At 49.2% G+C, this 26,182-nt stretch overlaps 3 protein-coding genes across 15 annotated transcripts in view; 1 reads left to right on the forward strand and 2 right to left on the reverse strand.

The window, feature by feature from the left end:
• The first annotated feature begins 48 nt into the window (after positions 1-48).
• On the forward strand, positions 49-4,183 carry Rell2 (RELT like 2). 5 transcript variants are annotated; one of them, XM_070036258.1, is made up of 8 exons: positions 49-816; positions 1,250-1,483; positions 1,895-1,960; positions 2,056-2,122; positions 2,553-2,738; positions 3,009-3,375; positions 3,498-3,531; positions 3,750-4,183. In XM_070036258.1, the coding sequence occupies exons 2-7, from the start codon at positions 1,300-1,302 to the stop codon at positions 3,528-3,530; spliced, it is 903 nt and encodes a 300-aa protein (XP_069892359.1). In that variant the 5' UTR covers positions 49-816; positions 1,250-1,299; the 3' UTR covers position 3,531; positions 3,750-4,183. The 5 variants fall into 5 exon arrangements, with proteins under 5 accessions (XP_069892359.1, XP_069892358.1, XP_069892360.1 ...); XM_070036257.1 differs by having other exon boundaries at positions 49-809; positions 1,244-1,483; XM_070036259.1 differs by having other exon boundaries at positions 49-674; positions 1,244-1,483.
• Fchsd1 (FCH and double SH3 domains 1) lies at positions 4,168-14,687 on the reverse strand. Of its 3 annotated transcripts, none has more exons than XM_070036254.1 (20): positions 14,626-14,687; positions 14,285-14,382; positions 13,655-13,700; positions 13,193-13,260; positions 12,725-12,860; positions 12,505-12,641; positions 12,331-12,394; positions 11,146-11,274; positions 10,339-10,461; positions 10,075-10,170; positions 9,545-9,664; positions 9,050-9,154; positions 8,768-8,929; positions 7,596-7,724; positions 7,431-7,514; positions 7,139-7,256; positions 6,797-7,017; positions 5,970-6,057; positions 4,765-4,838; positions 4,168-4,660 (listed from the first exon to the last, which is right to left on the reverse strand). In XM_070036254.1, the coding sequence occupies exons 1-20, from the start codon at positions 14,644-14,646 to the stop codon at positions 4,595-4,597; spliced, it is 2,085 nt and encodes a 694-aa protein (XP_069892355.1). In that variant the 5' UTR covers positions 14,647-14,687; the 3' UTR covers positions 4,168-4,594. The 3 variants fall into 3 exon arrangements, with proteins under 3 accessions (XP_069892355.1, XP_069892354.1, XP_069892356.1); XM_070036253.1 differs by having other exon boundaries at positions 12,725-12,866; XM_070036255.1 differs by lacking the exons at positions 12,725-12,860; positions 13,655-13,700; positions 14,285-14,382; positions 14,626-14,687 and having other exon boundaries at positions 13,193-13,259.
• Positions 14,688-17,288: 2,601 nt separating this feature from the next.
• Positions 17,289-26,182, reverse strand: part of Arap3 (ArfGAP with RhoGAP domain, ankyrin repeat and PH domain 3) — a 28,603-nt gene continuing 19,709 nt past the window's right edge. For 6 of the 7 annotated variants that reach the window (XM_070036263.1, XM_070036265.1, XM_070036268.1 and 3 more), the window contains 12 exons: positions 24,640-24,787; positions 24,228-24,296; positions 22,708-22,782; positions 22,494-22,608; positions 20,161-20,289; positions 19,948-20,081; positions 19,646-19,728; positions 19,513-19,548; positions 19,312-19,375; positions 19,057-19,194; positions 18,784-18,822; positions 17,289-18,304 (listed from right to left, as the gene is read on the reverse strand). In XM_070036263.1, the coding sequence (XP_069892364.1) occupies positions 17,825-18,304; positions 18,784-18,822; positions 19,057-19,194; positions 19,312-19,375; positions 19,513-19,548; positions 19,646-19,728; positions 19,948-20,081; positions 20,161-20,289; positions 22,494-22,608; positions 22,708-22,782; positions 24,228-24,296; positions 24,640-24,787 (1,510 nt within the window). In that variant the 3' untranslated portion in view covers positions 17,289-17,824. The remainder of the gene's footprint in view (positions 18,305-18,783; positions 18,823-19,056; positions 19,195-19,311; positions 19,376-19,512; positions 19,549-19,645; positions 19,729-19,947; positions 20,082-20,160; positions 20,290-22,493; positions 22,609-22,707; positions 22,783-24,227; positions 24,297-24,639; positions 24,788-26,182) is intronic. The other variant, XM_070036267.1, reaches the window with a different exon arrangement.

A 26,182-nucleotide genomic window follows, 5' to 3' on the forward strand; every position in this document is an offset into this window, starting at 1 on the left:
AGCCACCGGGCTGGGGTGGGGACGTACGGCTGCAGTTCTAGGATGCGAGGGCCATTTCTTTTGGGGCGGGGGTTAGATCCGCGGGAAGCCGAGCTAGCCCGTCCAGTCTCCTTCACCAAACAGGCGCAGGCCGTGGTCACCTGCCTGAGAAGCTTGGAAGATCTGGCCACGCTGCCCCTCTCAGGTGCAGAACGCCAGCTTTCCCCAACCCGCTGGGAGGATTCCGGGTTATCCACTTGTCCCGGGTATCTGAGGGCAGGAACTGCGTCAGGCGTGCAGGATAGACCAGTGGAGGACACGCCACCCGCACCCGGCCTCCTAACCCCCGCGCGGACTCAGACTCGGCGCCGCACACTCTCCCGGGGTGGGGGAGACGGCGCAGCTCAGTCACGCGCGCATCTTACTTGCGCTTACACGCGCGCGAGGCTCACGCTCCCCGCACACCTGCGCTCCGCCCTTTGGTCCCAGGCCGGCAACGGGAGAAGACATTTAGGAACCCAAGGCGGCTTTGGAGGCACCCCCCAGCCCCCCTCCCTTCTCCCCATCAGGGCCATTTCCCAGGACCGCAGTGGTCCGGAGGCTCCCTCGGCTCCCAATCAGTCCTCCTCCTCCGCCATCCTTCCCTCCCCCCGCCTGCCGCGGCACGGGTATCCGCAGCCACAAGCTCGGAGCCGGTGAGGCTGCGAAGAAGGGGGGAGGGGGAGGAATCAAGGGATGAGCGCCGGGAGGGCGTCGGGGGCCCTGAGCCGGACTAGGACGCCCCTGGAACGAGAACCCGAGCCGGAGCCGGAGCCAGAACCAGATCATCGGTACCGGGTGGGCATGGTGGTCAGGGTGGGAGGAATCGAAAAGGTAGGGAAGGATTCCGGAGTACCGGGAGGAGGGGGCTGCCGAAGGCCTGGCTCAGGCCAACGCGGAGAAGGTTGAGATGGATGCTGACTCGAGCGCGATTTCTGCGCCCGCCGCCTGAGAATTCCGTCCCTTCCCACGCTGCAGTGTCCTTGGGAGGGACAGAAGCGGGGAACGAGCTGGAAAGGGGAACCGTCTGGACGCCGGAGAAGTGGGACCGGGTTGGGGCCAAAGGCTTGCGTAGCTGCCATCTGGCCTCCAGCCTCGGGCGGCCTTGGCAGACCAGCACCCTGGGCCCGGACAGCTCCCTGGTTGGGTAGGGGGTGGGGTAGAGTTTCTGAGGCTTGCCTGTGGGATCTTGAGAACTGCATTTATACCCCCCTCCCATCCCTAGCTGCAGCCCCCTAAACCCAGGAAGCGCCCTGGCCCGCGCTCGCCCCCCAGGGCCTCATGTCGGAACCACAGCCTGACCTGGAGCCGCCCCAACATGGGCTGTACATGCTCTTCCTGCTTGTGCTGGTCTTCTTCCTCATGGGCCTTGTAGGCTTCATGATCTGCCACGTGCTAAAGAAGAAAGGCTACCGCTGTCGCACGTCCAGGGGCTCAGAGCCTGACGACGCCCAGCTCCAGCTCCGTGAGTGAACAGCCTGGAATCCTGGCTCAGTCAACTTTCTGCCTTACTCCTTTCCCTACCACACCTTTCTGCCTTTCTGCCTCCTTGACCTACGACCGAAGCCAAATCCTGATCAGGCCTGTAAGAAACCTAGCAATGCATTCTGAAGTCAGCAAGTAGATGATAACACCCTGAAAGCAAGGATAGAGAAGGCAGCATGGGCAGCAACAATCCACTGCTCACTGCTGGTAGTCCTAGCCTCCCATTGACTTCCTCATCTCTATGGGCCCTGAAATGCTAAAACTTCCCAGCATGATGGCAAATGGGTAAAGGGATATCCTGAGCAATCAATTGGTCATGGGGGCCATCAGCTCATGTTCCCCTAAAGCTGACTCATTTCTTGCTTTCTTGCCAACCTCTTTCATCCTTCAGCTGAGGACGATGACGTGAATGAGGACACAGTAGAGAGGATTGTTCGCTGCATCATCCAAAATGAAGGTGAGTATAGGCTGGCCCCTTGCTGCCTCACACTCTGACTTTCTCTTGCCCTGACCTCCACCTCCACTGACTCCCTCTTTCCCTTCTCCCCTCAGCCAATGCTGAGGCCTTGAAGGAGATGCTGGGGGACAGTGAAGGAGAAGGGACAGTACAGCTGTCCAGGTGAGCTGGAAACAAGGGCCAGCATGACTTAGCTTGCCTTGGAGAGTACCCTCTCCTCCAGCACAGTCCTATCCTAGTGTCCTTGCATGTTTGGGATGGGGTAGGCATGGGGAGGAAAGCAAGGCTGCCTATAACATAGGAAGAAACAAGTTTTGTAGAAATTCCAAGTCCTTCAAACCATGTCTCCCATGTATTATCAAGGCTAGCATTCACATCTAGTACAACTCTTTGGAGTTAACCATTACCCTCTTTTAGCAAACAGGGCTGGAAGGAAGACCACATAGTCATTCATATCTTAATGTTGAATTTATTAGGTTAAAAGGAACTGGGCTTGGGAAACAAGGGCTTCTGGAGGCATGCTAAAAGAACAGGGAAGAGAACAGAAAGGGAAATGGAAATACAATTTTCTGCTCTCCTCCCTACTATCCAGCGTGGATGCCACCTCCAGCCTGCAGGATGGAGCTCCCTCCCATCATCACACCGTACATCTGGGCTCATCAGCCCCTTGCATCCATTGCAGCCGTGGCAAGAGGCCCCCGCTTGTCCGACAGGGACGCTCTAAGGAAGGAAAAAGCCGCCCCCGGACTGGGGAGACCACTGTGTTCTCAGTGGGAAGGTGGGACTATGGTGCCCAGAAAAGGGAGGCTCAGGTGGGGATCCCAATAATAAGGCACCTGACCCCAAAGGTGAGCCCCAGCTCTTTTCTCTCCGACTGGAACTGCAGCAAGGGTCAGGCTGCAAAATTTGCCTCACCATCTGAGAAAACTTCCCCTACCCCAGAGGTCAAAGGGAAGTGACCATCAAACCCAGGATGACTGGTTGGAGGGGTAGGCTCAGCTGCTTGTTGAGTTATGGGCCTAAGTCTCAGTATTCTCTCCTCTTCCAGATTCCGAGTGACACACATTGAGAAGCGTTATGGGCTACATGAGCATCGTGATGGTTCCCCCACGGACAGAAGCTGGGGCTCTGGTGGGGGGCAGGATCCAGGGGGTGGTCAAGGGTCTGGAAGGCAATCCAGGACAGAGCTGCCTGCTGTTGAGAGGCTGCCCCCTGAGGAGCCCCAGGATCTAGCCAGTCCCCTGGTGCAGAATGGAGGACTCAGGGATACCAACCTAGTCCCTTCTGCACTTGAGGGGAACCCTGGAGCCTCTGCAGAACCAACACCAGGGGCCAGAGGGAGGGGCCCAAACTCAGGGATGCCTAGTCAAGAAGCAAATGGAGAGCCAAGCAAACTGGACACCTCAGATCTGCAGGTATGAAGACATGGCCAGGGTTACCATGAGCTATGATGGGCTCAGTCTTATTGCCCTATTCTGACAAGCACTAATTATGATCCACCTACTGTTCCCATTGTCAATGTCCCCCCCATCTCTAGGTGTCTCCACCACAGGGACCAGGGGGCTTGTGAGGTGAGTCTGCCTGAGACCTACGTCAGGTAATCTCACCCTTCCACCCTCTATCCAAACTAAGCCCATCAGCTTCCCATTTCCCCAGAGTTAGCCTGTGCTTCAGATTCCTTAGCTGGTGGTGGGTGTTCCAGTGATTAAGAAGGGTCCTGAAGCTCCTGGGGAAAGTGGGGACAAAACTTCAACAGGAAGCAACACTGTTCCCCTTCCTCTCCTCCAAGCCTCATTCTTCATTGTGCTGATGGACTGACTACCAACTGGCAGGACCAGGGGGTGGATGGTCATGAAGACCCTCCCCTCCACTGGGCAGCAATGCCCCTCCATTGAGGGACCAGCTCTACTTCTACCTGGAGTTGCATGGTCTCAGGCTGAGGGACCTCAGAAATCCCCCCTTCCCATCCCCATACTCTTGCTCCTCAGTCTCATACCCCTTTTCAACCTGACAAGAGAATGCCTGGCCTGTCTCTTCTCCAATGCCTCACTCCACATGCTAGAGAGTGGCAACTGGGACCAGGCCCTTGCCCTTGGTGGGCCCCTAAAGCAATAGCACCTTAGGCTCCCTGCCCTGTTGGCACTAGAGTCTCAAGACCTGGCTTGGACTTCTTGCCCTTTATTCACTGTCAATAAATCCGCTCAAACCATTACAGCTGCTTCACATACTGGCTCCAGCTCCTTCTGACTTCCAAGGCCTGTTCCTCTCCTGGCACTAAGCCTAGTGACCTTGGCATCCAGACCAGGATGGGCCATAAACCAAGGTAGAGATAGAGATGGGCTAGAACCACGCAAGACTTTGGGGAGTGGGTTCCAGCCCCAGAGATTTGGGGGGGGTATTTTACCACTCTAGAGATGGGGTGATGGCAGAAGACAAAGGGGATAATTCCAGTCCTAGGAATATCAGGAGAACAATGGAAAAGAGAAGTCAATTCTAGCCCCAGAAAGGAGAGGGGAGTTAAGAGTGGGCACAAGAGATTCTAGCTTTTGGCTGTGTTGCTCCACATCATTGAGGGAGTAGTCTCAGCATGGAGATAGGGCAGCAGCATTATTTGGGGCAGTGGTTCCCCTGCCTTCAGGTGAAGTGATCTGGGTGGCCAGGATCCGGAGCTTTAGCTGGTGGGGGAGGTGGTGGACGCATCTGTAGAGAATACAAAGTTAGTGCTTCAGAGCCCTCCCTTGCAAACAAAACAGGACCGTTGGAATGACCCCCTTTTCAGTTCCCTCTAAGGCAGGGACTCTTACCGGCCTGAGTCGAGGCACCATCATGTCCAGGGGGCCAGGACAGTCCAAGGCTTTAGAACAGTCTAAGGATGTGTCTGGGAACAAGAACCAAGAGTTAGTCTTCAGGCATTGTTTTGTGTAATCCTGCATCTCCAGTACTTAGGACAGTAACACTGTAAATATTTGTTGAATTAATGAATAGTAGGAACCTCAGTCACAAAATCCATCCATCGAGCCTCAACACTTATTGAGCAACTGCTATGTAATCAGTTATGCCTGAAATACCAAAAGAAAGAAAAGGTGGGAGATACAGCTCTCCCCAATAGCTCTCAGGAACCCAGTTATTAAACATCAATACACACGGTGACTATCTTAGTACTAAGTTATTCAAAGTGAGATAGGTGTGGTTAGAGATGGTTAACTTCAGAGGATCAGGGAGAGTGCCTCTGTGGAGAAGGTGAAAGTCTAGAAGGTTTTAGAAAAGGTAGACATTCCAGAAGGAAAAGGGAAAAAGGGACTGGGGACATGGCTTAGTAGTAGAAGTTCTTGCTTAAAATATGCAAGGCTCTGGGTTTGATCTCCAGCACCACAACAAAAAAGAAGTAAAGGAAAAAAATAAAGATAAAAGTGAAATTAAGCTAAGCATTTTCAAGGTTCAGAGATACTAAGAGTAAATGGTACTTTTCCTGGAAAATGTAATGGAAGATGATAGATACATTTTGAAATAATAAGACGGAGCTACTATCTGCATATTTACAATATGCCAAGCACAACATCAAGGGTTTTGTTTTTGTTTTTTTCTGGTACTTGTCCTGGGGCTTGAACTGAATGAAGGCCTGGGTACTGTCCCTGAGCTCCCCTCCCCTCCCACTCCAAGGCGATCACTCTACTTCCAACTTTCTTGAATTGTTTATTAGAAATAAGACTTTCCTGCCCAGGCTGGTTTCAAACCACAATCTTCAGATCTCAGCTTCCTGAACAGCCTAGGATTATAGGCATGAGCCACCTGTGCCTGGCTAGAAACATCTTTTTCCTTTTTTTTAACTATCAAAAGAACAAAGTAACAAAGAATAGACAGGTAGAATAGTTCAACCAGGTCAGCCTAACTCCACATCTCAAGCTCTTCTTCCCACTAACCTGCAGTGGACCTAGTGCAAGGTATAGTGAGGGCCAACAGAGGGCCAACATCTCTTCTCATTACAGAACCCCCAAGTCCTTCTACTCACCCCCAGGAAGGGCAGGTGCAGAGAGTCCACCCAGGGCAGAGGTGGGTGCAGGAGGAGAGAAACTGGGAGGAGAAGGAGATGGCAGCATCTGGGGGCAGGATGGGCACAGAGTTATTCCTGGTATGGGAAAGTTTCACCAGCTTTTCTCCTATCTACAATTCTTCTATCACACTCATGGTAGGAAGTGGCCAAATGTTTATATTCAGGCCAGGATTGTAACTTATACATATTTCAACAGCCAATACATTTTGAAGATGATATACTATGTTGCAGGCATTTTGCTAGCACTGCCTATACACTAATTCAACCCTCATCACTACCATATCAAATAGGCATTTTTATGACTCCTATGTTAGAGGTAAGATTATGTTAAGCCATCCATCCAAGATCACAGGGTCAGTTAGTGGCATAGTGTGGCTACAATCTAGGTCTCCTGACTCCCACTGTTAAGCCCTTCCTCTATAGCATGGAAAAAACATGAAGATTTAAGTATTTTCTGTGTGCTATAGGGATAAGAGGTATACTTCTATTCATGACAGTGAAACTGCTGAAACAGCTAACAATGAATATAAATCCACCTTACACATAACATAAGCTCAGAGATGTTGCCTAAGATCACTGCTCAAGGCCTGAGCTGAGAGATCTATCCAGCACTAAAATCCTCTGAATTCCTAGGAAGCTTGCCTTGGTTTCTCTTTCCTCTGCCCAGAGGATAGAGAGACGTAAGCCACCATAGGAGGAAATCCTGGGGAGAAGAGGGAGCATTAAGTTAAATACAAGGCCGTACCCTAGAAGTACCTGGGGACCCAGGAAAAATGAGGTCTCACCTGTTCAGAGTCTGAGAGTTCAGGTGGTCCTGGGGGACCAAGCAACTCCTCTACCAGCAAGGAGGGGAAAACTCCAACATGGCCCCCAAATTCTCCCCTCCAGAAGCCATCATCCACTCCATCTTGGGCCCTAGGTAGCAGGCGGATGAGTGCTCCCTCAGGGAAGCTCAGCTCCTCTTCACTCTGTCCAGTGTAACTGTACAGGGCATGGGCCAAGAATGCTGTAGATGCCCAGAAGAGGTGGTGAGAGAAGGGGATGGGCAGTGATATCATCAGACCCACACCACCAAATAATTTGTCTCCGTACTCAGGGTACCCATACCCCAAATTAACCTTTCTTACCAGTGGGTTCTGCTCCCAATGGATTGTTACTGTCATGGCTGCTCTCAGAAAGGGACAGATCCGGGAAGTTGAGATACCGCTCAGGAACAAAGCCTACCTCACCATGCTGGTTCCGAGCCTGTTCACCCAGCAATATAAACATATCAGACTTATCTTGAAACAGCTTATGGCCCTGGCTCCTCCACTCAGCCTTCTGAGAGTGGAGGAAAGCCAGGAGTGGGCCTTATGGGCCACAGAGAAGTCCTCCCATTGACCCCCAACTCAAGATTGTAATCCAGAATTGTATACCCACCTTGACCCATTCTTCAGCATCTCCCTCCTCTATGACCTCCAGCCACTCACCCTCCATGATGGTCAGTTCATCCTCATGCCCTGCCTGAGTCCACAGGGAAAGATTCAGGAGTTGGCTGGACCCCCACTCCCACTGCCCATCCGAAGTCCTGTCCCTTCTTTATACCTGATAGCCAAATACCACATGTGCTGGGCAGGGGAGAGGCCTGGTAGCCAGGGCTGGAGGGGCAGGCTCCTCAAAAAGCTCCCCAGTCTCCTCACATTCATCAAAATCAGAAAGCTCAACATCCTCAGCCTGTTGGGGATTAAAGAGCACATCACTATGGAACCCACTCTCAAGTACTTCTTGTACCTCCCACTCCCCCACACAATGGGAACTGTCCTTTAAGGCTGAATCTCCCAACCAATCATCAATTCTCATAATCAGAAGCACCACAGAGCAGGGTGAAATTGAAAAATACTATGTAAAATCGAGTACTTAATATGTATACAGTCCATTGTAAAGTATCTTATTTGGGGGGCTGATACTGAAGCTTGAACTCAAGACCTCCCATTCTTGATTAGGTTTTTATTCTCGACTGCTGCACTCTACCACTCAAGCCACACCTCCACTTCTATTTTTTTGCTAGGTAATTGGAAATAAATGTCTCTTGAATTTGTCTAACTTGGCTAGCTTCAAACTGTGATCCTTAGATCTCAGCCTCCTGAGTAGCTAGGATTATAGACATGAGCTACCAGAACCTGAAAGCACTGTAGTATCTTTACACACACACACACACACATTTACTATATATGCACATATATGTATATACATATATAATTATATATACATAAATATTTATATACATATTGTTTGAAATAAAGGACCTTCTACAGGAGAGATTATATGAACCCAGTATTATTGACCAGTATTATTAACCTCATTTTACTTTTGAAGAAATTAAGGCTTGGTTAAGTCAGTTTCCAAGATCATCAGCCAATGAATACCTGATACTGAAGTCACTCACAGGGTGCTCCCAGAACCTTGGTTCTTCACCACCATATTATATTTGTAGTAGAAGTTTATTGAGGAGTTAGAGGTGTAGCTCAAGTACTAGAGTGTTCACCTAGTAAGTGTTAAGGCCCTGGTTTCAATCCCTGGTTCTGCAGGGGTAAATAATTATTGAGGATTCTCTATGCCAGAAACCTATAGAGAATTTTATATGAATGGTTTCATTTAAGCCTTACAACAACCCTCTAAGTCCGGTACTGCTGTGATTCCCATTTCAGACGGTCTGCCTTCAACTGGGAACTTTTACCCTCCTAGGTATGTACAATGAGAGGTGGGAAGAAGCTCACCGTGGGGGAGAGGTCCCTCTGGGACAGCCTGGCCTCACTAAGCCTTCGCTCCTGCTCCACCTCATCCTGGGCCTGAGTCATGGCTGGCTTCAACCAGTGCTGAACATCCAGGCCAGCCCCCTGCAGCAGGGCCAGCCGGGCAGCTCCCTTCACCTGGCTCACCTGACATGAGGAAAAAAGGGAGTTAATGGAACCTGGCCAGCTGTGTCCCTCTGCTTCCCCTCTCAGAGTTGACTGAGGAGGTGGGATCTCAGTGGTGCTAAGCCTAGGGTTATGCCTCACCTGTGCCCTCCGAATGCTCTCCTTCACTTCCTGTAGCCTCTGTTCTATGCCTGGGGCTTCTCGCTCTGGAGCCTGTTGCCGCCTCTGCTCCAGTCGCTGCAGCACCTGGTGAGAAAGGCAGAAGTGGGTGGAAATACTGTGGGCCACAACTTACTCTGGACCTGGTACTTGGCTAGTTGCATCATTTGCAGTTTATCATTTATCTTCCCTATGATGTAGGTGTTATTATTGGCTCCAGTTTAGTGATGAGGAAACTGAAGTCCAGAGAGGTGAAGTCACTCCTTTACCCAGGTCACAGAGCTGGCAAGCAACAGATTTCATCTGAACCTAGGTTGGTCTACCACTGAAGGCTGTGCTCTTAATTATTGTGTCATACCATGTGTTAAACTATCTTTCCTCCCAGCCTGTCTATAACCTTATGACACCCCAGTGATACTGAGATCCCCATCACTCAGCATTTCTTGCCCACCCACAACACCTGCACCCCCACCTCACCCGATGCCCATGGTGTTGGATCTTGTAGTCTCGGGCAGCCCGACCTGCCCAACGCTGGATCTCTTTCTCCAGGCCACTATCCTCAGCCACGTCTCCTGTTCCTTGCTCCAGTGAACACACCTGAATGGACAGGGGCATGCTGTGAGGAGAATGTGAGGCCATCTTTCTCATCAATTCTCTCATTTTGCCTCTCAAGGACAGGAGCAAAGAGAAAGGGGTATATGGTCATGTCTGTGGACGCAATTATAAATTGGTGTGAACACAGTCCCAAGAACAGAATCAGGATTGAAGAACCAGACAAAGAGGATAGTGCAGTGAAGTGACTGAACTTTAATCTGAGGTATGTTTGTATGTCCTCATGGGAGGGAGGGAAACTGGAATTCTGAAGCCTCTTCTCCAAAGTTTAACAGTCACTGAGTTTATTAACTTAGGACAAGTGTAATGGGGAAGGAGGTCCGGCTCAACAAGCAGGGAACTTTTACCTGATCAGCCCCTGCTGGCTGAAGCTGCTGAGGGGAGGGAACTTTTACCTGATCAGCCCCTGCTGGCTGAAACTGCTGAGGTGGAGTGGGAGAAAAGACGCCAGGCTCCTGAAGAAACAACTTCACATCCTGCTCCCAGTTTACCTAATGGTGGGAAAAGGCACAGTCACTCACTCACTGGCACCCTCTCCAGCACTGTCTCCAGCACCTCTTGGTAGAAAGAGGACAAGTGAGATGGGATGGGACAGACATGCAATAACAAGGTCTGTATTGAGAACAGGGTTCAAAGGATCTCACAGACCCCAGCCTCACCTGAGATGTTGTCTGTCCCCCATGGCGGGCATGTTCCAGGACCATCTCTGCAGCTTCCAGCTCAGTGCGGCTCAGTAAGGTCAGAGGATCTCTCAAGTATTCTGACAGCTCACTTACCAAGGCCTAGAGAGAACCCCAACATACTCACATCACCTTCCCCAGGTCCCCACTGGAATGAATGCTGTCCAGGTTTGTACAGGAGATGGGCATGAGGGACAGGAAGGAGGGAAAGAAACATACATTGCTTCTTCTAATCTTAGGCCCTCATATGTATACAGCACTCAACAGTTTAAGAAACACTTTGAGCTGGGCATCAGTGGCTCATGCCTGTAATCCTAGCTACTCAGGAGGCTGAGATCTGAGGATCATGGCTCAAAGCCATCCAGGCAGGACAGTCCATGAGACTCTTATCTCCAGTTAATCACCAGAAAACCAGAAGTGGTACTATGGCTCAAAGTGAGCAAAAAGAGCTAAGGAACAGAGACCATCAGGCTCTAAGTTCAAGCCCTATGACTGAGTCGATTAAAAAAAAGAAGAAGAAAAGAAACACTTTCACATCCATTCTCTTTAAACCTCATGAATATTATAATGTTGGCAGACCTGGGGTTAATGCTGATGAAGAATGTAGAGTTTGAGGGAGTTAAGTGTCCTGCATGATAGAAGCAGAACCTGAACTCAATATATATCTCGTATAAACCCTAACTAAGCAAGTAAAGTCCTTAGCACCATCAACCACCTCAGGGAACATGGCAAACGGGGAGCCTCTCCTTTTGCTGAGGAGCAAGGATAATCCGGGTTAGGACTGGCCTTGAGCAAAGCTGGCAGTTCCTCTTGGTAGTAGTGGTCAAGGTGGGCATTGGTGGCCACCAAGTTTAGCAGATACTCATTCCGGGCTGCTCGCAGTTGCTGGGAGTACTGGGCTGACTGGACAGAGAGCTAGAAGAAGAAAATAAGAGTCAACAGGGTCCTTCCAAGGCTAACCAAAAACCCAGGTATACAATAGATTCTTACACTGAGAGCTTACTACATGTGTGGCAATAAACCTAAATCCTCTAGTGGCAGCCTGGCATTGGTGACTCACACCTGTAATTCTAGCAACTCAGTAAGCTGAAAACGGAGCTCATGGTTTGAAGCCACTCAGGCAAGAAAGTGAGACACTTATCTCCAATTAACCACCAAAAACCCAGAAGTGGAGCTGTGTCTCAAGTGGTAGAGTACCATCCTTGAGTGGAAAAATCTAAGAGACAGTTTCCAGGCTCTGAGTTCAAGCCCAAGTACCAGCACACATGTGCTCACATGCACACGCACGCATGCACAACACACACACACACACACACACACATACATGCTCCAGTGGCTTCTGCACACATGCAAAATAAAATCCAAACTGTTCCTTACATTGGTCTACCAGGTCCAACATGAGGTGTCTCCTGCATCTTTTCTTACTTCTGAACTTTCAAGAGCTTGTCCCTTGCTCACAATGCTCTGGGCACACTGGTATTCTCTTAGTTCCTTGAGCCAAAGTTACTCCTACCTCAGCGTTTGCACTCACCATTTCTTCTCCCTGGAATGTTCTTCTGCCAAGGATAGGTCCTTCTTGACAACCATATGATCCATTCAGAAAGACCCTCTCTCTAAATCACACCCTTATATTTCCTAGTTTTACTTCCATCTTCATCTAATCATACTCTATCTCCCTCCACAAGGCCTTGAGGGCAGAACTCTATTGGTCCTGCTCTCTGATATACAACTGCATAGCACACAGAGGTCCTCCATAAATACATATAAAAGAACAAAAAAGAAAAAGGCATTGTTTCCATTGTATAAGTGAAGAAATGCAGCTCAGAGAAATCAAGTAAGTTAACCATAGTCACCCATCTATGAAGTTGAGGAGCCTAGATTCAACACAGTGTCTTAAACTTATGCCCTTGGATACAAACCACTAGGATACTCTAACTCCCATTCCTCAACTCATGCCTTCATTCCCCTAACCTTGGTGCTCAGTTTCTGGAGACTGGTCCGAGTGTGGAAGATGCCATGGTCACTTCGGTTCAGCCTGTGCAAGTGAGGGAAAGGAGTCCTAGTCAGATCCAACTTTAATGATTTACTGCCTCTCCACACCACCTCATGCCCCACTTCAAGTCTCCAAAATGCTCATGAACCCACCTGGCCTGGACATCGGCTGCCTTCTCCTGTGCCAAGGCCCATACACGTTCTCGCTGTCCATATAGCTTGTGACTTCTACTCAGCTCCCGGACAGACTGCAGCACCTCTGCCTGTGCTCTCTGGAGGCTCTCCGTCCCCTACAGCATGGGCACACAAGGTCTTGACCCAGACCACTTCCACTCTCAAATGAGGTTCCTTCATCTCATCCACTAAGCCATACCTTCCTAAGCACCTGCTCCTTGGCACTCCGCCCTGTGCCCCCTGCTAGGTCACGGTATCGGTCAGACGCCTGGAGTCGGGTTTGGCCTGCAGCCATGGTGGCATCCAGCAGGCAGCGCCAGGCACCAAACACTGTCCTGTCCCTCCCCAGAGAAAGTCTGTGTTGAAAAGAGGAGCACTGCATAGCTTCCCAAGACACCCCCTCCCCAACACCATGGGAGACAGAGTGATTTCCCTTCCTCCTTCGTCTGGGAGCCCATCAATCGATCAGCCCATTAGCTCAGCCACAAGATCACTCATGCCCTCCACCCCTACCCACAATGTCCTTGCTAGGTCAGCTCCTCTCCTGCTGCTGCTGTGTCAGCTCTACCTACACTCACGTGCCCTGTCCCCTCACGAGGGTCCTTCATCCCCTACAGGTCTCTGGAGTTGAGTTCCCTATCACCTTCAGCTCCCCTGTAAGACTCACCTGCTGTCCATTTCCCCGCTTCGCTGCCCTTCCCTCTTCAGGAATGGCCCAGCCAGTTTCTGGAGTGCCTGGTGAGAAAACCATCACAAATCCAGTTCCTTTTGTAAGACTCACTTTATCTGGGAGAATTTGGGCCTGAGGTATAATAATGCCATTCTTGGGATGCATAATATATACTAGTTGCTTTGCTAGATACCTTCCTGAGCTCACTAGTTTATTTACTCTTTACAATAATCCTACATGAAATTTAGGTATTATTATTATTCCCATTTTACAGAGAGGAAAACTGAGGGTAAAAAATGTTAACTGATCTGTCCAAGATCACATATCTAATAAGTTAACACAGCAGGGATTTGTCTGCCTGACTCCAGGCATTTACTCTTGATCATAATAAGAGAGGGACACTGCTGGTAGTTAAAGGAGGCTAGAGCTGGAGGGAAGATAAAAAGAAGTGTCCCATACCTGCCCATACTCCCGTTCAATGGCCGCCCTCTGCTTGCTGTAGGATCTGTGGCGATTGGGGAAAGAAGAGGGGTTTCCATGTGGTCCAGTTCTCCTACCCTAAATCCTTTCTCAACTTGAGCTGGAGGAAGGAAGGAGCCAGCCTGGACTATGACTACACCCAGAGGGAATGGGACTTAAGAAACCGAGTCCTTGAGATCACCTCGGGCAGCTGCAACACAGGACAGACTCACCTTATAGCTCAGAGCCCCAGCAGAATCCTCCCCACCCCTGAAGGGTCATCTGTGGGCTTGGAAATGAGGACTGATGGGGGAAAAGGGGGCTGGGTGTGGTATCCGCCAGCCTTCCAACAGGTCTGGAAGAGGGAGGGGATTTTTTCCCTAAGATTGATTGTGGGGGTGGGGAGAGTGGCGTGGGGAGGGGTCAAGGAGGTTAAGGGAGGATCCCTCTGTTTATGTGTACCTCCAGTATCTGGAGCGGCTGGCTTTGGGTGAGGGCTGTGGATGAGCTATTGACCCCAGTCTCCCCGCCCCCAACCGGCATTTGTGTGGTGGGGGGGGGGGGGGGAGAAAGGGGACTTTCTGCTGGGGTGAATGGGGAGATCTGTGAAGGGGAGGGGTCAGAGACTACCTGATGTCCTCCAGCAGATCCGCCTCCCTCTGCTGCCGGATCTGAAGGATGCTCAGTTGCTCCAGGAAGCGGAGCTTCACCTCTTGGGCCGGCTTCACCTGTAAGATTAAGGGGAGAATAAAGACACCCCCCTCCCCCGCGCCCCGGCTTGGAAACCTGAAAACACTGCACGGGAGCGGTGAGGGGGCGGGGTCGGGAGCGGCTGTGTTGTTTCCTCGGTTACATCTGGACTAGCCTCTGACCCCTTCCTACCCGCTGTCTCCCACCCCGGGTCGAGTACCCTCTGCGATCCCTCCGTACCGCCAGCCCACCAAGAGACCCTATTTCCCGGCCCATCTCACTTTTCGGGGCGGCGGCTGCATGTCTGCTTCGGCCCAGGAGGCCAGCGACTCGACTCCGGAACTCCAGGAGGCCCCGCCCACGAAGAAGCTCCGCCCAGACAAGAGAAGGCCACGCCCTCTCCCCCCGCCCACGCCGTGTCTGGCTGCGTGCACTGGACGGAAACGCCAGGAGGCCACTTGGGAGCTGAACCTCTGTTATTGTTGAGAATGTCCAGGAAGGTCCGAGCCACTGGGTGGACGCAGCGTCGTCTGGGCGATAGGAAGAATCCACGGCTTCTGAGTCGAGACGCCTGGGTTCTATTTCTAGTGTAGCCACTGATTCAGCCTGTAATTATTTCGGCTCGTCATTTACATATGCATATTACCAGTCCTCGCGCTCTCAGGGTGTGAAATGATGAGGAACTCAGAAGGTGACAGGGAAACTGAGTCACTGGACACCTGAGAGACGATTCCTCTGACGAAGAGATACAAGGTTGGTCCTAGACCTTTTCCTAATTCCCGTTGAGCTGGAAAAGCCAGTGCAAGCCAGGTGAGAAAGATGCCTGAAGCCAACAAAGAACCAGATGCAGAGGAAGACAGGTACATCTTGGGCCTTATTAGACACTAACCGATACCAAAGAACAGGCGTGTGTTGAAAGGTCTGCCTGGAGTCTTATGGTCTTGAAAAGCCCTTGTTACTTTTAAGGTCTTCCCTTCAGCCTTTGCACCTCAAGGTCCACCAACCCTGGCATGGGTTTCTGAGGAGCCTCACCCCCTTTCCTCATCCTCCTCACCAAGGGGGCTTCCCTTGGCCCACACCCAGATCCCCCAGATCCACACTCCCATCATATTTCAAAACTCTGAGTTCATGTCTCCAGTAGTATTTAAGTTATCACACACACACACACACACACACACACACACACACACACACACACACACACAAAATTTTACCTTCCCCAGGTAAAAGACTAAATAGTACCACCCTCCCTGCACTTAGGAAAGCCATACCCCTGGCATCAATGTACCCTATGTCCTGTTCCAATCCATCAGCAGATTTGTGTCACAGACACACCCACATCAACCCAGCTCATTCTGTTCCTAATCCTGACACCAAGTCCCCACAATTCACAAGTCCACAATTCATTTCCCTCAAATTCCAAGACTACCACCCTAGTCTAAGCATCCATTATCCCTTTTCTGGTCTAATAATCTGTTCTTCTTGCTTCTAGGCTTCTTTCCACAACTCACAATTTGCCCAGAAGTCAGGGAATGATCTTTTTTTTTTTTTTTTTTTTTTGGTCTTGGGGCTTGAACTCTGGGCCTGGGCGCTGTCCCTCAGCTCTTCAGCTTAAGGCAAGCGCTCTACCACTTGAGCCACAGCTCCACTTCATGTTTTCTGAGTGGTTTATTGGAGATAACAGTCTCACAGACTTTTGTGCCCAGGCTGGCTTTGAACCATGATCCTCAGATCTCAGCCTCTTGAGTAGCTAGGATTACAGGCATGAGCCACGGGGCACACAGCTGCTGCTGCTGCTGCTGCTGCTGCTGCTGCTGCTGCTGCTGCTGCTGCTTCTTCTTCTTCTTCTTCTTCTTCTTCTTCTTCTTCTTCTTCTTCTTCTTCTTCTTCTTCTTCTTCCTCCTCCTCCTCCTCCTCCTCCTCCTCCTCCTCCTCCTCCTCCTCCTCCTCCTCTTCTTCTTCTTCAGAGAAAAGAGGAGGGGAGAGAATAAGATCTTATCTTTGTCTTGTTTAAAACACAAATGCAGTGCCGGACGCCAGTGGCTCATGCCTGCAATCCTAGCTACTCAGGAGGCTGAGATCTGAGGATGGAGGGTCAAAGCCAGCCCGGGCAGAAAAGCCCGTGAGACGCTGATCTTCAATAAACCACTAGAAAACCGGAAATGGCGCTGTGGCTCAAGAGGTAGAGTGCTTGCCTTCAGCTGAAGAGTGCAGGGACAGCGCCCAGGCCCAGAGTTCAAGCCCCACGACCAACAAAACAAACAAACAAACAAACACAAATACCACCAAATAAATCCCAAAAACCTGAAGTGTAGATAGAATCCATGGCCTATGAGGCCATGCTGATTGGGCCCCCACTGATCTACTTCAGTGATCTACTGCCCACTCACTGTCCCAAAGCTCCATCCTCTTTACTGTATCCCAATAGGCCAAGTCCCTTCCCAGAGTACAACTTCCGTGTCTGCCTCTGCCTTTCAAACTCATGCAGAGGGCGTTGGGTATAGTTGAGGAGGTGGGAGGGAAGGGATGGTAGGGAAAAAACAAAAGAGGAACCAACAACGCTGGGTGAGAAATGTACTCATTATCTTGCTCATGTAACTGGGCATGCGTGTGTGAGTGTGTGTGTGTGTGTGTGAGAGAGAGAGAGAGAGAGAGAGAGAGAGAGAGAGAGAGAGAGAGAGAGAGAGAGAGAGAGAGAGAGAGAGAGAGAGAGAGAGAGAGCCAGTCCTGGGGATTGAATTCAGGGTCTGTTCCTGAGCTTTTCTGTTCAAGGCTAGAGCTCTGCCTATTGAGCCACACTTTCACCTCTTGGGGATTTGTCTATCCCAGCTGGCTTCAAACCATAATCCTCAAATCTCAGCCTCCTGCATAACTAGGATTACAGGCATGAGACACAGGTACAGCCTGGCCATACTTGTTAATGAATGAATAAAAGAATAGAAAGTTTTTAGTTCCAAGGTTTATTAATAATGACTGATTGTTTTGGGTTGTTTGGGGGCTCTTCTTTGGCCCAGTTCTCAACACCAACAATTTCCCCTTTCCATGGCTTCCCTGTAAGCCTAAAATGTGGGAATTGGGATAAGACAGGTTTGCATATGACCTATACGTCTTCCTTCCAAACTTTACTTTTCCTTAATGCAGTAAAACCACCCTTCGACACAAACTTCTCACAGAACCCCTACATAGCAAATATGTAAAGCAGGAGCTGCCTTGTTGAAGAAAGAATGTGGGGCCTTACAGTGCTAAGAAACACAGTTTGATATTCATCACCCTCCTGGCTTCACAGCACAGATTTTTGGGGCCCAGAGAAGAGCCATTACCTTCCCTGAGACACACAGCTTCTAGGAGCCTTAGTGCTCGTTCCACAGCACCATGCTAGATTTTGTATTTTGTAGTCTTTCTAGCCTCGCAAAGGAAGCTCCAGCAGTGTCTACCATTGTGACAGCCTGAATCCTCAAGGTACCTCCCCCTCAATGCTGGTCATGTGAGGGGCTGGCTGGAGGGTGGACTAGAAGTAGAGGAAGGTTGGGTGGGAAATCTGGGTGTCTGTGTTGGAAGCTCAGTGGGGCTTGGGGTATTGGAGCTGGATGGCTGAGTAGGGCTTCCTGGGCCTGAAGAAGTCTCCTCTTTCCTCAGGATGAGGCTGTTCAGCTCCTGGAGCAGCTGTTCCTCCAGGGACCCCCGTGTCTGGGGACTACTCCTTGAAGGGAGGCCCGGAGGAAGGTCAGGTGGTCTTTCCTCCCAATTGCTTGCCTTGGAGAGGGGGATTTGATCAATGGACGTCTGGTTGATGTGTGGGGTCTCTGAGTTGGTGGTCCACTCTGATATGGTTAAGAAGGTCGAGGTGTCCTTGGTGAGCTCAGAGAAGGCCCCCACCTCTTCATATACTGGTTCTTCATACACAGGCTCCTCCTCCAGCTCTTCTTGCTCTTCCACAGAACCCTGGGATGACTTCATCGGCTGGATGGGAATGGGGGCAGCAGGGGGCAGACACAGTTACTGGATTATTAATTGCTAACATTTATTGAGCTCTTCCCTAGACCAGACACTGCAAGATACTTCATATATTTGATATGAGAACTGCCTTATGCAGGAGCTTTTTACTATGAAAGAGTGCTATAGAGTTAAAATGCCCAAGATTACATAGCAAGGGAATGGGAATGGTGAGGATTGAACCCTTCTGCCAGACTCATTCACATAACCACATAACCACATAGCTCTACAGTTCTGTGATCAGTGTCCTTTCCATGTCTTACCACTCATCATTTTCTTTCTTCTCTGACTTTGTCTCTGTCTGTCTGTCTGTCTGTCTGTCTGTCTGTCTGTCTGTCTGTCTCTGTTGGTCTCCATCAGGACAGACACATATCACATTGGGGCTTGGGCAGTACAGACAAACACAGGGCTGGCAGGTGCATAGCTGAAGCAGGCACAGTACTCACAAAGAACATGGACAGGGTCCTCCGGTTATGTAGTCGCCGCTGGGCACACGTACAACAGGAATGAGAGGAAGAAGAAACAGAGGCACAATGAGGTCTGGCAACAGGAGGCAGGGATGGGGTGCGGGAGCACAGAGAAGGTGGAAGGGAAGGTCGAGGTCAACAGAGGGAGCACCATCCTGGCATGTACTCCACTACTTCTTGTTCTTGTGGTGTGACTGTAGTAAGGGTGGGATCAAGTAGGAGTTGGGACAGGTGGGGGGGGGCAGATCTCACCAGGGTCTGGTTGGCAGAGAGGAGGGTGGCTCCACTGTCATCTCCACGGATGGGTAGCAAAGGCATAGTACCAAACTTCTGCCTAGCGAGGTCAGAGGAGGAGCGGCGGCGTAAGACCACTGGCTGCTGGTCATCGTGCTGGTGAGAGGGTGAGAGGTTGGCACCAGTGGGCTTAGGAGGCACTGAGAGGTATACCTCCCCCCAAACCCCCTGAGAGACTAGAGACCCAGCCCTCCACCTTTTCCTCCTCCTCACCTGGGCTTTAAGGATGCTGGTGGTCCAATCCCACATCTCATTGGCATCAGTGCAAGACAAGTAGCTGAGGGGGATCAGAGTTGATTTAAGGGAGTGAAGGAGTCACAGCTCTAGGGATGATGGAATAGAAGAAGGGAAAGAGGAGGAACAAGGACAGGGTATAAGTCTGGGCTAGAAGAGGAGCCAAGCTGGAGTACTCACAGGTGCATCTTCTCCAGTATCAAAGTGAAGCCCCACCTGGAAGGGGCCAAAAGAGAAAAATGATAGGATGACTTTCAAGCCAAAGAAGTAATGGAAGAAAGGCTGTAGATGAAAGCTGAGGAAGAAAACTCACGGTGTTGGAGGTTTTAACTTCTTACGGATTCCCAGGTAGACTTTGGCACCTTCCAGTGGCCATTCGCGTTCTGGTTTAGAGCTCTGAGAACACGAATAGTCAGTGAGGTTGAAAGCTCATGGTTAGTGAGTTCAGGAAATCATGGAAGCATTGGGGATATGTGACTGCAGGGTCAGACAGGTCAAGGTCAGGAAAGCCATGAGGCAGATGCAAGTGTGCTCTGTGGAATCAGAGGCTTGGTACAGTCACCAGTCTGTTGCATGGTCACCCAAGAGTCTCATTCCTCTATCTCAGGGCCTCACCTTCTTCTCTTTGAGCAGCAACAGGCATTGACCACGTAACAGAAAGAACCTCTCCTGGAAGCGGCTTCCCAGCAAAGGGGGAGGCTCCTCACGACACCGTAATAGTCCTACCCGTGGACTCTCACGTCGGACTCCTGGGCACAAATGGATAATGCTGAATGGAGCCTCCAGTAGAAGACTGGGGGGAATATTAGGCTGAGGAAAAAGTCTCACCGGTGAAGAGGCAGCCAGCCTGGGCCAGGGAGACTTTCCTTAGGAGCAGAGAGGCTGAGCAGGGCTCTGGAAGCTGGCACCATTGTAGGGCCTGCTCTAGAACCTTCTCCTTAGGGTGCAGTGGCCGCTCTGAAGAGGAAAAGTAAGGGTAAGAATCAATCAGCATATCTAACCAAGTCCTTAGGATCCCAGCTTTTTTCTACCAATCTCTCACTCATACCCAATCAACTATCCAGCCACATTTAACACTGTCTCTCTGCCAGCTACCACATGGCACTGGGAATGCCTGGTGAGCAAATACATATGGCCCGCCTTCTCTAAACCACAGCCTGTTGGGGGAGCTGACAATAAACAGGTGGGCAAACAAAATAATTAGAGATTAATAATTGCCTTGAAAGAAACAGTAAGCTGAGAGATTAGGCACAAGCACAAAGAAAGAAAGGGCAGCAACTGAAACAGGGTAGTCAGATAAGGCCTATCAGAAGTTGCATTTGAAGATGAGGCTCAGCAGTGTGAAGGATTAAGAGCAAGCCATGCTAAGATCATGTAAGATGTTATAGGATGAGGGGCTGGGAAGGTGGTTCAGTGGTAGAGTGCTTGCCTTGCATGCATGAGGCCCTGGGTTTGATTCCTCAGCACCACATAAGCAAAAAGAAAAAAGCCAGAAGTGGTGCTGTGGCTCAAGTGGTGGAGCGCTAGCCTTGAGCTGAAGAGCTGAGGGACAGCCCCCCCCAAAAAAAGATGTTATAGGATGAAATGGAAGGAACAAGGGCTCTGAGTTTGGAAAGTTGTCTCTGGGAAACTGGACTATGAAGCCAAGTCGGGGAAGTAACTTAGCAGTAAATCTTGTCTTGCTCAGATCCCTAGGTTCAATCACCAGCATCAGAAAACAAATCAAAACCAAACAACCAAACAAACAAAAATAGCCCATGAGACTGCAGAAAAGAGGTGCGTGTGGCGGGGAGAGCTGGGAATGTGGCTTAGTGGTAGAGCTCTTGCGTAGCATGCATGAAGCCTTGACTTTGATTCCTCAGTACCACATAAACAGAAAAAGCCAGAAGTGTCTGTTGCTGTGGCTCAAGTGGTGAATGCTAGCCTTGAGCAAAAAGAAGCTCAGGGACAGTGCCTGAGTTCAAGCCCCAGGACTGGACAAATAAAAAAGAGGACAGAGGACAGGTCAGAGAATAGGTGATGTGAGATTAGGCCTGAGAAATAAGCAGCAGAAATAAGACACTCTCTGGATCTTACAGTTCACAATAAGGATTCTGAATTGTATTTTATTTATTCTAAGCTCTATGGGAAAACCTTGGAGGGTTTGAAACATGGGAATGGCATGATCTGGTGTGTATCTGAAATGTTCACTTGGCTGTGGTGCAGAAAACAGCTTGTAGGGGGTCAAAAAATGGAACATTCGCATTCTGGAGCCATACCTGTTAGGGTTAATGTTGGATGGTGTTAGGTGGTGGTACCAGTGGAAGTGGAGAAAAGTGGTAGATTTAAGTGGAACAAGCTAGTTGGTGGGTTGGATGTGAAAGGAAATGAAGGAGTCTCAGAGGACTCCAGGTTTCTGGTCCTAATAATGAGATGAATTATGGCACCATTTATTGAGTTGGGAAATCTTAGAAAAAAATCTGGAGCTGGGTCCCAGTGGCTCACGCCTAGAATCCTAGCTACTCAGGAAGCTGTGATCCTAGGATCTCAGTTGGAAGCCAGCTTGGCTGGAAAGTCCATATGCCACTATGACTCAAGTGATAAAGCACCAGCCTTAGGCAAAAAGCTAAGGGACAGTGCCCTGAGTTCAAGCCCCAGTAGTGGCACAAAAAACAAGTTTGTTTTTTTTTTAATCTGGGATTTTTGTAAAAGGAGAAAGTTAAGAATCCAGAAAATGCCCTTCTTAAATGTTATAAATATGAGGTGCCTGTAAGAAGTGAAGATATCAAGAAGCAGTTTGTGAGTCTGGAATTCAAAGAAGAGGTGTGGGCCAGAGATAAAAATGTGGCTGTCAGCGTGTTAATGGAATTTTAACCTTGGGAAAGAATGAATTCATCTATAGAGAGATGAGATAAAGAAGAAAGAGTCCAAGATTTAGCCTTGGTTATTGTAACACTTGAATCTAGGCATAAGGGGTAGAAAGGAAATCTAGTGCCCACAAGGCAAACCAAGAGAAAAGCATACTGAGAAAAAGGGAATGGGTTAACTTATTAAACTCTTTTCACATGAATGAGTGAATGAGTAAGATGTTCAATATAGTTGGCATTACAGAAGTCACTGATGGCCTTGACCTCATGACTACACACTCCATCACATACCCACAGGCACATGGTCATACTCACCAAGCTCTCCATGCTCAAGAATCTCAAACGTCATCCACAAGTCCGTCCCTGCTGCTGTTCCCCGCATCTCCAGTACCTGGTTAGTCAGCTCCTCAGCAGTCAGTGTTGGGGACACCTAGGATCCAGCCAAAAGCAGAGAACCTATCCTAGTCAGGCCATTGACCCTGCCCCCTACCCATTTTCTCCCCTCTCCCCCAGTTCCTTTAGGACTAACCTTCAGGGTGACACAGTTGTCTGGGAGCTGTTGCTCTATGTAAACCTCCATGATGAGGTCTCCAGCCTGAGATAGCTGAACAAACAGGTTCAAAAACAAGATGTCAATGGGACACAGGAGTATGAAGAAATACCAAAATCAGACGATTCCTTACACCAGGTGCTGGCAGCTCATGCCTGTAATCGTAGTTATTCAGGAGGCTCAGATCTGAAGATCGCAGTTCAAAGCCAGCCTATGTAGGAAAATCTGTGAGACTCTTATCTCCAATTAACCACCAGAAAACCAGAAGTGGCACTGTGGCTCCAAGTGGTAGAGTGCTTGACTTGAACAAAAGAGCCCAGGCCCCGAATCCAAGACCCATGACCGGGGGTGGGGGGTGGGGGGAGAAGAGATTCCTCACACTGTCTCCTACCATCTCCCTCTTTTCTTCCCAACTATCTCCCCAATGCCGCATGGGGCCTTAAAATGGAGAGTGGAACTGCATCTTTAGCTTTATAGAGTGCTACCCAAGGCAGTGGTTGGAAAAAGAGGTTTGGAGGCATACTGCCTGGGTTTCAACTCTGCAACTCGCCACAGTATGACCTTGAATAAGTGATCTTCTGAGCCTCAGTTTTTTTTGTTTTTGTTTTTGGTCGGTCATGGGGCTTGAACTCTGCTTGGGCGCTGTCCGTGCACTCTTCAGCTAAAGGCAAGCGCTCTACCGCTTGAGCCACAGCGACACTTCTGGTTTTTAGTGGTTTATTGGAGGTAAGAGTCTCACGGACTTTCCTGCCCGGGCTGGCTTTTGAACCGCGATCCTCATATCTCAGCCTCCTGAGTAGCTAGGATTACAGGTGTGAGCCACAGGCACCCGGCTGAGCCTCAGTTTTTATTTGAAAAAAAAAAAATGGAACTACCTACTTTATGGAGTTGCATGATACTAAAATGAGATTAAAGGTTCCTGGGATATAAGATGTCCCTGGTTAAAAAATTTGCTACTGTACCTATTATTCTCACTGCTCTGGCTGACTATACTAACTCTTCCCTGGTTCTTTTTTTTTTTTTTTTAATTTTATTTTATTTTATTTGAGAACATACTGTACAGAGGGGCTACAATTACATGGGCAGGATAATGCATACATTTCTTACCAAGCATTGCAGCCTCCTCCTTTGTTTACCCTTCACCTCCCTTCCCAGCCTCCCCCCTCCCCCCACCCAATTATACCCCCCCCCCACACCGACATTGTAAAGTTGGTTTTGACATGACATTTTGTACTTCTCATTGTTGCAACAAGTCCACCTGAATCCCTGGTTCTTTTAAGCTTAGAAGTGAGATGCTACTGCTACTATTCTGTAACGAAGAAGCCTCATGGTGATAGAATGAATGGTGTAAACCCACTACCCAAACTCTTCCCTCCTTGGGGTTCCTATCTCCCAAACAGCTGAGGGTCAGTATGATGAAGAACAGGCAGAAAGTTAGTTTTCTGTCTTTTTATCTCCCCTTCTGCCCCACCCAGACCTCTAAGCTCAGGGCACATTACCTGCACATCCTTCCAGGTAGTGATGAGACTGACCTCCAAATCAATCTGAGCTACCTGATCAGAATCAATCTGTGAAAAGGCCAAAGATTGGTATATGTGAGGAGGCTGATGGAAAATTACCTGATCAGAATCAATCTGTGAAAAGGCCAAAGATTGGTATATGTGAGGAGACTGATGGAAAAGGAAGGGAACGGGGACCTGAATAAGAGTTGGTGGCCTGAAGAGTTAAGAGTTAAGACTCAGTAGGGAGAGGATGCTTGGAAAAATGCTATGGGACAAAGAAGCCCAGGGATGTGGGAGGAGGTTCTTGATACAGAGGGACAGAGAGGTCTAGGCTAAGGCCTATTGGGGTGGGCAGAGTACAGCAGGGGCTGGAGTGATTGTAGTAGTCCAGAGTTCAGGAAAGCCTTACATCAAAGACAGAGACATAGCCATCAATGAGCTCCTGCAACACCCGAACCTCATGCTCCCCTCGTCCATCTGTCTGGAATACACTGGGTGCAAACAGAAGGGCCAGGTTCCGTGTGCACATCTGGTTTAAAGCTGCACATTTCTGTACCCTGCAGAAAGGGATCAGGGTCATGAAGAATGCAATTATGCTCACCCCTTCACCAAAACATCCATAGATTCAGCAAACACTTATTGAGTTCCTGCTGTATGCTAGGGTCTAGGCAAGTACTGGGGATACAGTAATGAATAAGACACAACAGTGGCCTCAGGGTTTTATGAATGATTAGGAATGATCATAAATACAGCAGGTAGCAGCAAACTTTTTATGTAAAAAGCAGATAATAAATACTTGAGGTTGTCAGGCCATGGAATCTGTCATAACTCCTCAACTCTGCTGTTATAGCAAAAAAAGAACCATAGAAAGCTGAGTGCCAGGGGTTCATGCTTATAATCCTAGCTACTCAGGAGGCTGTGTTCTGAGAATTACAGTTGGAAGCCAGTCCAGGCAGGAAAGTCTTGAGACCCTTATCTCCAATGAACTTCCAAAAAGTCAGTAGAGGTGTGGCCCAAGAGGTAGAGCCTTAGCCTTGGGCACAAAAGCTCAGGCCCTGGATTCAAGCCCCAGGACTGGCATGCACAGTATAAAATACATAATATATAAATTAATGGGTATGTTTTTATACTTATATACAAAACTCCACTTACATAAATAAACAATAGGTCTGGAGTTGGCCAACTTCTCTACTATTATATAACCAGTACAGTACAGCCAAGGATTCATCCCAGAATAACTCAAAGGCCACTTTCCCCGATAGGTTGGGAAAAGTAATCCGCATCTTATTTGTCTCTCTCTCTCTTTTTTTTTTTTTTGCAATTTTTTATTGTGATTAAGTGATTACATAAATTTCACAAATTTCAGTGTTGTGGGATTGTGATACTTAAAGTCACAAACACATTCTAACCTTCATGGGGCAAATTGTCTTTATCATGGTCTATAAAGTTTATGAGTTCTATGAGCTTTTTTTTTTTTTTTTTTTTGCGGGGGAGGGGGGGGTGGGTCCAGTCGTGGGCCCTGAACTCTGGGCCTGGGCGCTGTCCCTAAGCTCTTCAGCTCAAGGCTAGCTCTCTACCACTTGAGCCACAGCACCACTTCCGGCTTTTTTCTTTTTGCTTATGTGGTGCTGAGGAATTGAACCCAGGGCCTCATGCATGCAAGGCAAGCGCTCTACCACTGAGCCACCTTCCCAGCCCAGAGTTCTATGAGCTTTGACAATACAGATATTTCTTCCATGTTGGGTGATATGTCTCTCTTTCTTTTTAAATTAGTGGTGCTGGGATTTGAACTCAGAGCCTTGTGCTTGTTAGATCTAGAGCCATGCCTCGAGACTTCATCTTTGTATTTCTTACAGCTAACTCTTTGCCTAGCATAGCATAATAAAACAATATTGATTTCTTTTTTTTTTTTTTTTTTGGGTCCAGTCGTGGGGCCTGAACTCTGGGCCTGG

Source organism: Dipodomys merriami, unplaced genomic scaffold, assembly GCF_024711535.1.
Source record: "Dipodomys merriami isolate MVZ:Mamm:240054 unplaced genomic scaffold, mDipMer1.0.p SCAF_27, whole genome shotgun sequence".
NCBI lineage: Eukaryota > Metazoa > Chordata > Mammalia > Rodentia > Heteromyidae > Dipodomys > Dipodomys merriami.

Coding starts and splice junctions, on each gene's coding strand:
- Rell2 (XM_070036258.1), top strand. CDS start 1,300: ATGTCGGAACCACAGCCTGACCTGGAGCCGCCCCAACATGGGCTGTAC. Junction 1,484..1,894: donor CGACGCCCAGCTCCAGCTCC/GTGAGTGAACAG, acceptor TTCATCCTTCAG/CTGAGGACGATGACGTGAAT. Junction 3,376..3,497: donor TGGACACCTCAGATCTGCAG/GTATGAAGACAT, acceptor CCCCATCTCTAG/GTGTCTCCACCACAGGGACC.
- Fchsd1 (XM_070036253.1), bottom strand. CDS start 14,646: ATGCAGCCGCCGCCCCGAAAA. Junction 12,395..12,504: donor GCAGCCGATGTCCAGGCCAG/GTGGGTTCATGA, acceptor TCACTTGCACAG/GCTGAACCGAAGTGACCATG. Junction 7,018..7,138: donor ATTGGGAGCAGAACCCACTG/GTAAGAAAGGTT, acceptor GGGCATCTACAG/CATTCTTGGCCCATGCCCTG.